The sequence below is a fragment of the Eleginops maclovinus genome, chromosome 4 (genome assembly GCF_036324505.1).
Source record: "Eleginops maclovinus isolate JMC-PN-2008 ecotype Puerto Natales chromosome 4, JC_Emac_rtc_rv5, whole genome shotgun sequence".
NCBI classification, from domain to species: domain Eukaryota; kingdom Metazoa; phylum Chordata; class Actinopteri; order Perciformes; family Eleginopidae; genus Eleginops; species Eleginops maclovinus.
Window position 1 is genome coordinate 29,515,946 of NC_086352.1, and position 15,739 is coordinate 29,531,684.

Sequence of the window (15,739 nt, forward strand, 5' to 3'; positions counted from 1 at the left end):
CAGCGCAACTTACGAGTTTATGACTCTTCATCATGTTGTCAAAGTCTTCATTAATCTTCTTGTACTTCTCCTCAGTATGGGGCGCTAGGACATAGGTGCCGTCAGCGTCGGGGCTGTCGCAGCCTCTGTGCTCCTTCTTGTTCAGGGCCTGTAGGTGAGACAAACAAAAGAAAATGTATTCAGAATTATAGTATGGTTTTAAAAATGAGAAAACACCTTACAGTGGGTTGAAGTTGACATTCATTATAAAGACACATTTTCCCCAGAGAGAAGTGAGCTGACTACTGAGAGCAGAGAAAGCTTCATAAATCCAAATCCTGTTGGTTAAGAATCATTTACATATTTAGGAAAAGTCCTGCCTTACAGACCAAAATGTCTAAAATACAGCAGAATTATTCAGCATTAAAAACCATGGGTTAAGTGTTTCTCTTACAAAGAACTCTATTCTATAAAAACTCACCTGTTCACCAGGGCCTTTGACCCCTAATGCATCACAGTCCCCCTGCTTCCACTCCCACTGCCCTACTTGTTTGTTTGTTTGTTTTTTTGTCCGTCCTTACACCATGTAAAGTGGCCTTGGGGCCCCTTGAAAGGCACTATAAAATGTAATCTATTATTGTTATTATTATTATTATTATTATTATTCAGTAAAGACAGAAAAACACAAATAAAACGTAATAAATATAGTAAAACAGACAGAGGAGTTTAAACTTGAAATCTTTTTTGTTATTCGGTATGACAACACAAAACATGTGTTTATGTCACAGGCTGAGGCATTGCAGCACAGAGGATGTAGAGTTCTGCTTGCTCCCATGTAATATGTGCTTAAAGAGCAGGAAAGACAACCAACCACCCACACAATCAGAAACCAGATCTGAATCTCTAGAGGGTTAAAGTCAAGTTCACTTCCCAAACACTGAGGCGAAATTTGAATTTCTGAATGTCCTTAAATGAAGTTTCTTTGCTGTGATTCTTAATAAACACACTTGAACTAACTATCAATTAGTATGAGAAGCAGTTGTGAGCATGTTAGCACACTGACTAGGATTTATCTTAAAGCAGTTGTTCATATGTCCAAAATTGACTTTAGCTGCACATACTTCCACTTATGTTTATATGAATATGATTTATTTCATTTGTCATAAAATATTATTTTCCCCTGGGATTAATAAAGTATTTTGATTGATTGATTGATTGATTGATTGATTGATTGATTGATTGATTGATCAACCAGTGTTTAAGGAACAAGTTATAGTTGCCTAAACAATGACAAACTTCAACATGAAAAATGATATGAATTCTTTAACACTATAATACCTTCAGAATCCGAATCTCACAGTCCCACAGAGAGGACATTTACATTTGTTCCAGCAAAAGTGGCATAGCAGGTTAAGAAAATCTAATAATAATGAAAGAGACTCTCCATACTTGCTGACTGCTGATAATACTTGCACTGTAACCCTTGTATACTGTACTTCTACCTAAGTAACATCTTGAATTAAGGACTTTTACGTGTAATGGATTACTTTGTAGTTGAACTTATTCAGTGAAGAACTGACTATGCTAGTGCTGTAGTCGAGGATGATTGAAAAATACAAATGTACATAATATTATTAAATAAAGAAATGTAGGCCTTCTTACTTTTTCTGCAATGAGGAACTAATCTCCTCTCTACTGTATGCTCACACTAAAACAGAGACTGTGATCTACAGGAAATGAGACTCAATAAGAATGATTTCAATAATGGACAAATGCTCTTCAGGGAGAGACTGAACCCCTTATTGATTTTCTCTGTGAGTTACTGATCTCATGACAATATAATATATATTGTATAATAACAATAGCCTATACTTAGAAATTCAATGTACAATTGGTGTGTTCTTTAACAAATTGCCAAATATAATCAGTGTATAAAGAGCATATCTTCTCTGGAGTGTCTGACAGTTTGTTTGCCTTGCTCTGAAGCAGACACAAGGTCTGAGGAGGGCACACAATAACAGAAGTGTTCCCCTAGAGACGCTGCTCCTCATCACAGACGGGCTCATCTATATTCACAGCAGCCTCTTTAAACCTGGACTACGCAGATCTCTTTCACAGCCAGCCTGAAACAACTGTGGGTTTGGTTGGCTGTTTATTGTGGTGTAGGGTGGAGAGACAGGGAAATAGGAGGCAAAAGCGCTGGCTGTTGCTGCGTCCCTAACACCACAGAGACGTAGCCGTCAGATGAGATTCATTAGCACAAACAAATCTGTAGAGGATCGACTTACTGTCAGCAGCACAGCTGGGACAAATATCCACAGCGCTGCAGAAAAAACAATGTGAGGAGAACCGGATCTCAAAATCAGATGGTGTTGAGTTTACCATAACAGGGAGTTATCCGTCTTGTATCATACCTTTCCTTAGTGGATCGTAATTGGGTAGGAAATTAATCTGCAGATGCTCAGAACATTTTTTGTATCGATGTCAGTTTGAGCTACGATAAAGGTTAGTTGAAGTGTTGCCTGACAGACGAGGTAAGGCTTTCCGGATATGCCTTCTGCCACTACAGCAATTGTTAAACATTGCTGACACTGCAATTTGAGGCATGTGAATCACGGCAACATACAATCAATAATGTGCACAAAGAATATGAGGCAGTAATAATAATGTAACTGAAACCTCTGAGTATATGAGACCATTTGGAATTGAAACCACACAGGCTTTGGGGTGAAAGCCACAGTGACTTTTTCTCCTGTTGTACTATACTGCAACTATAGAAGTGTCTTTACATCCCCACAGAGATTTACCATAGCCACCCTTTGATCACTTCTGCTATAACTCAAAGAGACACACCACATTACAGCTCTTCAGTTTTTAAGCATGGACGTATCTCATACAGGTATTATTTAACATTGAACTAGCTTTTTCTTGCCACTTCAGGGCAGCGAGTTATACGCTGCAATGTTTGTTTGCTAGGACGGAGAACTACGCTGGTAAGAGTAAAAAAAAATACTTAACAGGGTACTGCAATAACTGATCATGCTGTACCTGTCACTTGACACAAAATAATGTGACAGTGTTGATTTAAAATATTGAATATAGCAGCTTTAGGTCCAGAGATTGAAATACTTACTGATAAATAAGCAGCAAAAATGTAATTAAACATTTTTTTGACCGCAACTTCCAAAAATTGGAATTGAAAATGTCTCCTGGATTACAGTAAAACACCCATATACTATCCCTTTCCGCTTTGTGTTGGACTTGGCATTTTTAAGGGTTATAGAAAGATTAGGTTTAGATAATACAGAGGTGCAGGAATGAGTCCTAAATCCAGAGATGAGTTGGCATTTTGGCAGTTCCAGTTCCAGATGTGTGAAATAAGGTCTGGGGTAAACACAAGCTTAAATGATTTTAAGCTTCAACGTAAAATCTTCATTAATTACCCCGCGTGTGAATGTCTGGAGCCTTTAAGTATAACAATGGCGGTTGCTAACAAGTTACACTAGATGAGACGACGAAACGTCATAATCACGAGTCCATTACAAGTCAACCTTTAGTGATTGTGACAAGTCGTGCAACAATCATGTAGTTCTTTTATAGCCAATTGTTGGCCATTTATTCTGCCGATTGCATTTACGCTTTAACAAAGTGGTACCAATATGCAAAAATGTTCCTGCTGTAAAAAACCTGTATTATAAGTGTTTGTTCGCCACAGAGCTTTCAGAAAATCAACTGGACCATCCCATTGGCTTAAAGTCAAGGGAGCCCTTGCAATTTTAACCTCTGGGTCCGCCTATACAAATATGTCATCCCTCACCAACCTAGTTCAGAACATACAAGTGAATTGATGTTTGTTAATTTACAGGACCTGGACTTCGCTACAGCAGTCACTGTAAAACAATAAAACCGTATGGGCAACATGCGAGCCTGAGAGATGACATCACTCCTCTGGTATCCATCATCTCATCCCTGCTCCTCATTACATCACACATCATAGCGCGAAAAGGACAGACCGACACACCAGCCAGCTGACTGTCTGTCCACCACATGTCCTCTGCATACCCAGACACTGGTAGTTATTAGGAGCTTTAAACACACACTCACATGTCTATTTTCACCACAGGCCTTAAACTACATTTTAACAACTGGTGACCACAGAAGTCTCACGCTCTTGCCTGCTCAGTTCAACAACTGCCGATTTCCACTCTAATAAACAGCAAGCTGGCTGGTTTCAATTAGGGCACACGTAATGCTTGGCTTGTTCAACTTAGGAGAACTGTTTGTTTGGTGGATCCTTTGTTTGACAGTTATGCCATGTTGTCTAAATCTGGTAGATTATGTGTGTAGCAGTGGGCGCAATTTGTTTTTTTAGGCAAAATGACAGGTGCCAAAGAAAAGATCGATCATAGATAATATGACACTGATACATATGGTTATAACAAAAACTCCATCGGTTTCTACACTCTTGTAGAATTGTCAGAACTCAAGCTCCATCAGCAGCGATGACTATTTCACATAGAAATCATACTCTTACAGCATTCTTGGAGAAAGGAGTTGAGTGTTCCAATGTATAAATACTAAAAGCATTTTGAGAGAAACTCTATGTGCAATTTGTACGCTCAAAACAAAACGTTATGCATGTATTGGCTTTGTTCTGTTTTTGCTCTGGAATAGTTTTGATTGTTCCTTGCAAGTATCATTTCAATCAGATCTGTAGTTTTGCTGTAATCCTGCAGACAAACAGAAAACAAACACACAGGAAAGTTAACCCTAACCCTAGTCATTTGAATCCGCTCCAAAATGTAATGGGTTCTTCCTTTGCCAATGCTAAACCCTTCCAAAACGTTTCCTGGAAATTGGGCCGGTGGTTTTGCCATAATCCTGCAGACAAATAAAAACAAACAAACTGAAAACACCACCTCCTTGGCAGAGATGGTTAGGTTGGACTGTTAAACATTCAATATTTATTCCCCCCAAAGGCCCTGCTCCTGCTACATTAAGCACTGCAGTTTGTAATGTCAGCTCCCAGCTCATTGCAGGGAATAACCTGCATTGAGATATCACACACAAGTCTGCTAACCCTGGAATGTGCTTGTCTAAACAGGAAAGACTGTGGTGCGATTAAATATTCACCAATGTCTGTCCTGTGAAAATAAATGTTTGAGGAGATTCTGCTACAATGGACATATTTACAGAGACAGAAATGATTCAAACTGATCAAAACCTGGCTGTCTGATTGCGATCATAACATGGTAAATATCTGAAAGAAAAACCTTACAGTACGTTGACACAGCTCCAGCGCATTCCGGCAATTATATATTTAACGCATAATGACTTGGCGATCTTTTATTAATGACGTAAGGAGAAATGAGCCAAATCCCAACGAATGGAAAGCTCTGTGTTTGCTCAGCGTCAGGAGTTTGTTACTCTACAATCATTCTCTCTGATTCAGGTGTGAACCCTGCCTGACCTAATAACTAAAGGGAGGGAAAGGGACAGCTGTTTCTAATCATGTGATCACCCCTTTAATGTTTCACACCATTCTCAGGTAGCTTTACAGTTCGTCTTAAAACATGGGGGCGGTACAACTCTTAAGAAATGGTTGTTTTGTTTGGAGAATGGACAGTATGAGGGCACAGAGGGACACTGGGTAGTCCCATGAGAAGAGAAGGGTCTAGTGGGATTTGGTCCAACACCTCCCTGAGCTATATGTGGCTCCACAGAGGCTGGTTTTAAACCACTACATCATGTCTGAGCACTGACGACTATCTCAGACACTGTGAGAGTGTGTGTCTCCTTATCATCTCAAATGTCAAAGTGGGCTTTAGCAGAGCTCCAGAGGCATGTGGATCTTTGCCACCATGAGGCACAAGCTGCAACGTTAAGCATCTTAACATGTGATGCTCATGTCTTGTTGCTGTTGGGGCTGCATCAAAGATAAAAAGAAACCCCCCTCTTTCTCCCTGAAGAGATTATTTTCCAGTTGGGTGGTTACCCTATAGGCTACGGAGAGAGAAGGCCAAGTATTGTTTGGAGATATGATTCGACACTTCCAGAGGCCGGTCCAAGCGCTTTCTGAAGATTGATTTCTTTCATGAAGAGTCGTTTATATTCAAACAAAAGCCTGCTCTGCCTTATGCCAAAGTGTCAGGTTTTAGTGGGTTGCAGTTTTTTCACTTCCTGTTATGGTTTTAATTTATCTCGAGCGCATACATCATTGCATACCTTGGACAGCCGTTCTGTTGTTGCTGAAACTCAACTCTGCTACACACAAACCTGTCTCATTATTATGACAAAAGTAATCCGTCATTGAGATTAGCTGACCAGTGGACTGGCTTTGTAGTTGTTTTAGCTGGCGGACCATCATCAATTAACAAAGAAAAAGAGTCTTCTTGGCATCCATCTTCCTGTTAGGCTGACTTTTATCTTCTCTGTATGGAGATAGATTGGAAAGTTACTGCTTAAATTAAAGTATTACAATTCAGATTTGACTTTACATCCATAGTCATATATTTATGCTAATCATCTCATCAAAATGCATCCATATCTACCCAAATATAATTTAACCTTTGTTATGAGCGGTTGAACTGAGGTATCATGACTATAGCAAGGATCCAGAAAGTGGAAAACACCCATTGTGGAAAAGTTTGCGTATAATAGGAAAAAACACTTAAAAAGTCAGGTTAAATCGTTTAGAAAAGGAGACATTTTGTGTCTCCGCCTGACGATTTTCCAGACAAACAATGCAGTTCCATATTCGCTCATCAGGTGTGTGAATGCTGATTTTGAGGCTCCAAAGAATAGAGCAGCAATACATAAAAGCATTCTCTTGATGAGTCAGTTCAGCGAACCACAGGCACATATAAAAATATTAACAGCAAAATATTGGCTCTTTTTTAAGTCACAAGATTTAACGCTAGGCGGTTTGTTGAAGTAAACCAAAACATCTCTAAAAGAGGTTTAAAAAAAAGGCTATGAAAGACATTTTTTTTTACAAATAAGTGTGTTTTATAAACAATAGTTTTGTTCCTCTACCTCAGCAAAAAAAGCAAATATTTCAGCTGCAAACTTAATGGGCAGATGTGCAACATAAAATCATTAGTTTTTGTTGAATTGAATCGGACCTTGAGAAGGAGAAATTATGGGGAATTCATTGTGCTAAGCACGGGCCTTAATATAATAAAACAATAGAGGGTTGTATGCTTGAGAGTTACTCCATGGGTACAAGAATGGTATCAATCTTCTCAACTAATATTGGACATATAGTAATAATATCAGCAATACCATTAGCCTTTACGACAATAATGGTGGATAGATGACTCAGGTGGGCTTGTTGGGAAAAAGTTTTCCACCAACAATGAAGCAATACAAAGTATGACATTTCTCTGAGTCAACAGACATATGTGTCGTTAAATAGTTCCACTCATTTATTCAACAAATACTCCCAACAATGATTTCATTCCTTTGAAAATGAATCAAAAACCTAGACAACAAATTGTAATTAAACTTTAAAAGACACCACACAAAGTGAAGAGCTCTGGAGTACGCTCCTTGTGTGTCACAATGACTTGCCAGATTTTTGTGGCGGAGATAATCATCAGCAAACAAGACGTTTCAACAAACAACGACACAACAATGAATCCAAACAAGATCTTGTTGCAACACGGGAAGTCTGTAGCAGCCGGTGGGGTATTACTTTACACATAGGCAAATGTCTTGCTTGATGTTGCAAATGGACTGACCGATATGTAAAACACCAACCTCTCACTTTCCAGCTTTGTTTTAACTAGCCTGCTATCTGCGTGACAGACACAGGGAAAAGCAAACAAGGACTCAAAGCAGGCTGGGCTAATGGCTGACGCAGGTGTCTGTTCGTGGTCTACAGCAGCAGAATAAACATTATCATGCTGTTTAGAATCATTATGGGCAACATTAGTAATGCATTATAACAACCTTTACTCAGTGGTGAAATGTTATGAAGTACATTTATTCAAATGCTCTACTTTTGTACAATGTTGAAGTACTTTACCTGGGTATTTTTACATTATGCTACTGTAGAAGGCCCACAGGATTACAAAAGACCCCCAGCTACAAAGCTCAGAGGACTTGCTTCTTCTTACTGTCCCAAAAGTCCGTACTGAAGAGGGCGTTTAGCTACGCTGCTCCTGTGGTTTTGACCAGCTGCATAACGAGCTGAAACTCAGAGAGCTGGTTTCTTTAAACAGACTCAAAGCGACTCTGATGACTCTGAAGCAGGCGCTGTGTTTGTAAATGCTTTGGCTGATCCTGTTATGACTGTGATTGGGTTTTCATGTGATGGTTTTAAGTTGTCTGTAACTGTGATGCTGCCTATCTTTGGCCAGGACTCTCTTTTAAATGATGTTTTTAATCTCACCGTTCCTGGTTAAATACAAAAATAAAATGATACTTCTACATTTTGGAAGTCAATAGTTACTCAACTGACTACATATACATATACATATATATATATACATACAGTGGGGCAAAAAAGTATTTAGTCAGCCACCAATTGTGCAAGTTCTCCCATTTAAAAAGATGAGAGAGGCCTGTATTTTTTATCATAGGTATACCTCAACTATGAGAGACAGAATGAGAAAAAAAAATCCAGAAAATCACATTGTAGGATTTTTAAAGAATTTATTTTCAAATGATTGTGGAAAATAAGTATTTGGTCAATAACAAAAGTTCATCTCAATACTTTGTTATATACCCTTTGTTGGCAATGACAGAGGTCAAACGTTTTCTGTAAGTCTTCACAAGGTTTTCACACACTGTTGCTGGTATTTTGGCCCATTCCTCCATGCAGATCTCCTCTAAAGCAGTGATGTTTTGGGGCTGTCGCTGGGCAACACGGACTTTCGACTCCCTCCAAAGATTTTCTATGGGGTTGAGATCTGGAGACTGGCTAGGCCACTCCAGGACCTTGAAATGCTTCTTACGAAGCCACTCCTTCGTTGCCCTGGCGGTGTGTTTGGGATCATTGTCATGCTGAAAGACCCAGCCACGCTTCATCTTCAGTGCCCTTGCTGATGGAAGGAGGTTTTCACTCAAAATCTCACTATACATGGCCCCATTCATTCTTTCCTTTACACGGATGAGTCGTCCTGGTCCCTTTGCAGAAAAACAGCCCCAAAGCATGATGTTTCCACCCCCATGCTTCACAGTAGGTATGGTGTTCTTTGGATGCAACTCTGCATTCTTTCTCCTCCAAACACGACGAGTTGAGTTTTTACCAAAAAGTTCTATTTTGGTTTCATCTGACCATATGACATTCTCCCAATCCTCTTCTGGATCATCCAAATGCCCTCTAGCAAACTTCAGACGGGCCTGGACATGTACTGGCTTAAGCAGGGGGACACGTCTGGAACTGCAGGATTTAAGTCCCTGGCGGTGTAGTGTGTTACTGATGGTAGCCTCTGTTACTTTGGTCCCAGCTCTCTGCAGGTCATTCACTAGGTCCCCCCGTGTGGTTGTGGGATTTTTGCTCACCGTTCTTGTGATCATTTTGACCCCACGGGGTGAGATCTTGCGTGGAGCCCCAGATCGAGGGAGATTAGCAGTGGTCTTGTATGTCTTCCATTTTCTAATAATTGCTCCCACAGTTGATTTCTTCACACCAAGCTGCTTACCTATTGCAGATTCAGTTTTCCCAGCCTGGTGCAGGTCTACAATTTTGTCTCTGGTCTCCTTTGACAGCTCTTTGGTCTTGGCCATAGTGGAGTTTGGAGTATGACTGTTTGAGGTTGTGGACAGGTGTCTTTTATACTGATAACGAGTTCAAAAAGGTGCCATTAATACAGGTAACGAGTGGAGGACAGAGGAGCCTCTTAAAGAAGAAGTTACAGGTCTGTGAGAGCCAGAAATCTTGCTTGTTTGTAGGTGACCAAATACTTATTTTACCGAGGAGTTTACCAATAAATTCTTTAAAAATCCTACAATGTGATTTTCTGGATTTTTTTTTCTCATTTTGTCTCTCATAGTTGAGGTATACCTATGATAAAAATTACAGGCCTCTCTCATCTTTTTAAATGGGAGAACTTGCACAATTGGTGGCTGACTAAATACTTTTTTGCCCCACTGTATATATATATATATATATATATATATATATGTATATATGTATATATATATATGGTTGGTCTTTTACATATCGGTCAGCATATATATATATATATATATATATATATACAGTAAACTTTAGTAAACTATAGATTTCAATTATACATTTAAACAAAAAAGAAATCAACAAATAAGAAGATTTAACTATATATTAAGATATCTATAAGCCGTAATCAAATGAATTTCAAATATCTCCATCATGACCAGCTCTGATGAGCAACTGAATGCATAAATAATCATAATCCAGTCATTTAAGATTGGCCTGGAGTACTTTAAGTTATTTTTTTATGCCAACACTTTTTGTATTTTTACTGAAGTAATATTTTGAATGAAGGACTTTTACTTTCAAGAGTTTTAAGAAATGATTTGTACATTTCGTTATTGCTTCTTTTACCTTGAGGTTCTTTGTAGTTCTATAACTGTCTTATTTTCCTTGAAAATTAACGTTACATTTACTGAGTAAGGTTAAGTTGAAGTGTGTATTCCTGGTAATGTAGAAAGACACAAAGTGAAGACGGACAGCAGTTGGAAAACATGCCTAAACTCTCCTTAAACTCTCTCTTTTCACAAAGGTGTTAGCACTTATTTAATAAGCACAGTCTGTTTGGGAAGTTTAGTTTCCTCTACATCGGATAGGTGTGTGGTGTGTGTGTGTGTGTGTGTGCGTGTGTGTGTGTGTGTGTGTGTGTGTGTGTGTGTGTGTGTGTGTGTGTGTGTGTGTGTGTGTGTGTGTGTGTGTGTGTGTGTGTGTGTGTGTGTGTGTGTGTGTGCAGTAAATTCATGCTCTCAGCAAGGCAAACACACATTAGGAGCTTACATAAACAGCCAGAATGTGAGTCACGATGGCCATTCATTTTTAATGGCAGCCGCAATGAGTACGTGCTGTGACAGCGCTGCTCAGGGACCATGATGCAACAGGAGGGCCCCACCGAGCAGGCCAACAGCTGGGTCTTATCCTATCCTTGAAAACATCTAGTATGCAGCCAGCAGACCAGTTTATGACTGGTGTACGTTACAAGTCTCACAGATTATTTGCATTTTAACTATTTCCAGCAGATTCATAGTGGAATATTCTCAGTCTTCATTATTAGTGGAGTGCAAAATCTTACTGTGCTTCAATTCCTGAGTAAATAAATCAAGACGCAATGAAAGTCTGACAAGGCAGATGTTCCACCATTGTATTCGTTTCAGGCCGGCCATGCTTGATCTTTAAAAAGAACAAACCATCAATTATGACACTTTATTTACATGCTCTTTAACTTCTTCTTCTTTCCCTTCCCAGAGTTATGTGTAGGCAATGTTACCATCTTCTGAAATGTTGTCATTCTAACACTATTAAACTAACGTTGCCAGTATGTGTAATCATCCATAGGATCTAAACCATGTTCATGGTATGCTTTTTTAGATGTTCATTAAGTCTTTATGGAAGAATACAACTATATTTTTTAATATTAGATTTGCCATTTTATATCATTTGTATTCTACTTTTAACATTTGGTATGTTCTTCTGACCTTCTGTGAAGTTTTGGCTTGTTTCTATGTTTCGGCTTAGATTGTTTGCCGGTCTCTCCGTAGGATTACGAAAACCAGTAACAGCCAGATTTTCTTGAGACTTGATAGGTGGTTTCGGCAGAGGCCAAGGTTAACTCATTTCATTTGGAAACAGATCAAAAACCCCGGGGTGGATACAAGCGTTAATTTTCACTTGGTGGAGGTCTGCGCTCTCCAAGCCCCTTATAGTTTGTAATTGCCTTTATGCAACATGAGGACTTAACTGTCCTGCAGGGTTTTGATCCGTGTTACTTCATTAAGTGTTCACAGTCTCATGAGCTCCTTTTGTTCTGTGCCACGTAAGTCGGCATGAAATGACTTCATGGCCTCAGTTGTTAGAGAGACATTTCCAGTTTTGTCTCTTCTGCATCTAAAATGTTGAAGCTGCTCTTGGAGTGGTTTGTGTCGAATATGATTAAGCTTTAATGTGTTTCCTTGAATTAAAAAAATACAACAAATGTATTTCCAAATGTATATTATGCTGCCCAAAATTGTAAAAAGAAAAGAAAAGCGTAAGACCACACTGAAGGCAGCATCAGTTCAACCAGATCTGCCAAACTCTCTGCATGTGCACTTTCTAGGAATTCCTCTTTCTGAAACACAAACTCATTTCCTTCCCCAATTCATTAAATGAATGGTAACAGTTTCAGAGCCTTCAGAAATAAATATTGGTATATGAACCCTATTGGACAGTAAAGAATTGGATCCTTTATGTTAGGTTTTACATTCCAAGTCTCTGTTCATCTCTCTCCTTCTCGTGGGTTTTCTAAATGAGATCCCTTTCTTTCACGCCTAAATATCTGTCAAATGTCTTTCCATTTCTTGAATATTAATGCAAAACAGACCGTTTAATGTGATGAATATTTGGAATTAGGAATTCATCTGGCACTCACAACTCTTTTTAAAGGGGTTAAATATATCGCCCTCCAAAAGCAAAGTGGAAATAGAAAGTTCAGATTTCCTCCCCAAACACAGACTGCACATAAATAACACTGTAATGGGGGCCCAAGCTCTCCAGTGCCAACACTAGCATTATGACATGAGATGGAAACCTTTGAACGAAAGGCCGCTGGCACTCACCTCCACAATGTCAGAGTTGGTTCTGCTCTCGTGGGGCTCGTTGTACTCGGTGTATTTCAGCAGGACTTTGTCCATGTCGGTGCTGGCGTACTGGAACAGCTTGTTGGAGCTGTTGAAGATGATGAGGGCGATCTCGCAGTCACACAGAACGCTCAGCTCATAGGCCTTCTTCATCAGACCGAACTTCCTCTTCATGAAAGTCACCTGGAAGGATACAAATGGAGGATGAAGTGATGTTGTTTTTCCAACATCCACTCATGCGTTGCCACTTGGTAATTTTTTTATAAATGTTTCGTTATCTTAAGAAACAATGTGTTTACCCAAGTTTGAAGTTAGAGTTAGGGTTAAAAAAAGTATAAAATAACAAATGAACAGAAAATAGATACATCAACTCTCTTCAGAACTTTAATTGTCAAATCTAACCATTCGTTATATGTTGGGCTGTATACGTTACATAGTTTTCCAATCTATAATCAAAGCTATTTACTTGATTTTTCAAGGTTATTTTTTCCATTCCATATATTCCATGTATTTAAAAGTACGTGTCAATGCATACCCTCAATCACAGTCAAAAGGAATCACTTTTGACAGCTGCTCTTTCCAAGACAAACTGATTATGAGCCGAATAACACGTCATTAGCACAAGACACAGTTAGTAACTGACCTAACCTGGTATTGCAGAGAGATATAAGTGATTAAAAATGTGTCACAGGAGGAGGAGGAGGGGGGATTTACTAAAACAGGGTTGCAATAACTTGAATTGTGGCTTTTCCTGGAATGCCACTGATTGAGTGGGTGGGGAGAGCAACTAAGTAACGTTTCCCCTTCTTAAATGATTAAGTGTTCAGCCTGGATATTAATCATATTTACCAAGTCTTCCTATAGTAAAGATTTAGTTGTCTATAAGTGTGAGCATTTTAGTTTTATCTTGATTAATCAAATACAATTTCAACTATTTAAGTTGTTAACATTTTAGTCCGTCTAGTCTTGCCAAATATCACCTTGTTATTTCCTCCCCGTTGATGCAGTCACATCTGGTGTTAAATGACGTCTGTCGAACATATGTAGTCATTGCTTGTTTTAAGCAAATGAACACTACAGCTCACTCCCTGCATTGAGCCAACTGTGTTTATCTGTGTTTGTCTTCAATTCATCATGGCCTCTGTGAGCATGACAGAATGTCAGCACATTTCTCAACATTTCCAGCAATGCGAAGTATCAGGTGTATTGCTCATTGCTGCTCCTGCATTTTGGAATATTCACAACACAGCTGTTATGTGTTGTCGAGCAGCTTTACTACGGGCGTTTGAAACTGTTGATGAAGGAAGAGTCCTGCTTCTTTATTATTACCAACAAGAAACATAAATGCAAAGTCAAATACTATAAAGCTTTAGCACATGGATCAGTGCACAGTGATTTGGGTTCTAAGCAGACTTATACTCTATCCACATTGATGAAAAGCTCTAAGGGTGAGGGGGTTAGGGTACCCTTAAAACTTTCAATGCCCCCAAAGGTTTCAGGTGGCGTTTGAGTTTTCTGTTTGATAACGTAATCTGTTTTAACCCAGTATTCCTGTACAGTTGCAGATAGTTTCGTAGCATTAGATTCAGTGGTGGCTTTATGATTGAGGGCTATCATTTGGTCCAAACATTTTCCGATTGCTCCAAAACATTTGAAGTAAGACTGACATGAAAACAAGATGAATGTAAAATTTCTGCCTTTGAAATAAAAAAAAACCACTCACTGTCGTAAAACAAAATGCCATTCTGATGCTGCACACAAAAGGGAGGCAACATTGAAGAATTTGTCCATTAAAAGGAAGTTAAGTTAATAAAAAAGTATCTTTTCATTTAAATGTAGGACATTATTAAAACATATTTCGGGCTAGGGTTAGGTTAGGCAGACATTTGTTTCATGCGGAGATATTTGATCTGTTCAGAAGAATGACTAAACCTCTCCAACACTGTTCTCCTCCTCTCACACCCTTCCAAAACCAAGAGACACATTTCTTTATATTGCATCTAGCATTTTATCCATTTCCATTGCACGTCCTCACCATCACTGGGAATTCCCTGGTCCCAGAAATATCCTCTCAACCTGCTGTAACTCCTGAGCGTTGTAAGAATGAATTCTACCTCTAAAATTGACGTTAGTCAGATAACGGTCATTTGGAGAGTGGAAACTGAAGCCTTTATAAGTCAGTAGATTGGGTTAAATGTGGGGAGCATGGTGACTTACAGCAGCTCTTCCCTTCCAGGCTAACTTGGAGGCTTTTACCCAGGGAAGTGCGGGGAGCACCATTATATGCATGAAAGCACTGTGGCTTTTTTATATTTTATAGCAGAGGAAGCCACATTCAGAAAGGAATGTGCCGCTGACATGTGATGTAGTCTTCTATTGGGTCGTAAAAGTATATTTTCTTATCACATTTTCCCAATTGGTGTGATATAATGTCATATTTAGTCTCCACTGCAGTTTCATTTGTTCAGGATGCATCAGATGGACAACCGAGCTCATGTTCAACAAGCTGAACATTTGCACCAATGCCAGAAGCATTTGGAACATTAGTAATGACTGAATAAACACTGCATCTCATTCAAGTAAATTAGATTAGATGATGTGGTCAAATGGACGCTAAAGTTCTCTGATGATTCCAAAGGCAGTTAAAGTGGTGTTTGTTTTACAGTTACCTCTTAAATATGTAAAATGATACTCACTATAACTTTACTATGACTTGCAATCACATTTCTATGAAAAGCGATAAGAAAGAAGTACTTTGTTCCTCTTTAAGGATCTACGTTTAACTGCTGATGGCTGGTTTATCGCTGGTTCATCTTACTGTCATTGTTATATATTCACCATGTTGTGTAAAAGTGTGATGGTTTAAAAAAAAAAAGAGGAAAACCAGCTTGAAGCCCTAGATGCTCTTGCAAGATAAAACGAGACACACAAGCCGACTTCCCAAAAATAGAGTACAAGAAGCTAAATA

General features: G+C 39.0%; 1 protein-coding gene across 2 annotated transcripts in view; it reads right to left on the reverse strand.

The window, feature by feature from the left end:
• The window catches only part of LOC134863842 (myocyte-specific enhancer factor 2A-like), a 46,644-nt gene that overhangs the window by 11,278 nt on the left and 19,627 nt on the right, over positions 1-15,739 (reverse strand). For both annotated transcript variants that reach the window (XM_063882576.1, XM_063882575.1), the window contains exons 3-4: positions 12,751-12,954; positions 14-148 (exon numbers count right to left, since the gene is read on the reverse strand). In XM_063882576.1, coding sequence (XP_063738646.1) covers positions 14-148; positions 12,751-12,954 — 339 coding nt within the window. The remainder of the gene's footprint in view (positions 1-13; positions 149-12,750; positions 12,955-15,739) is intronic.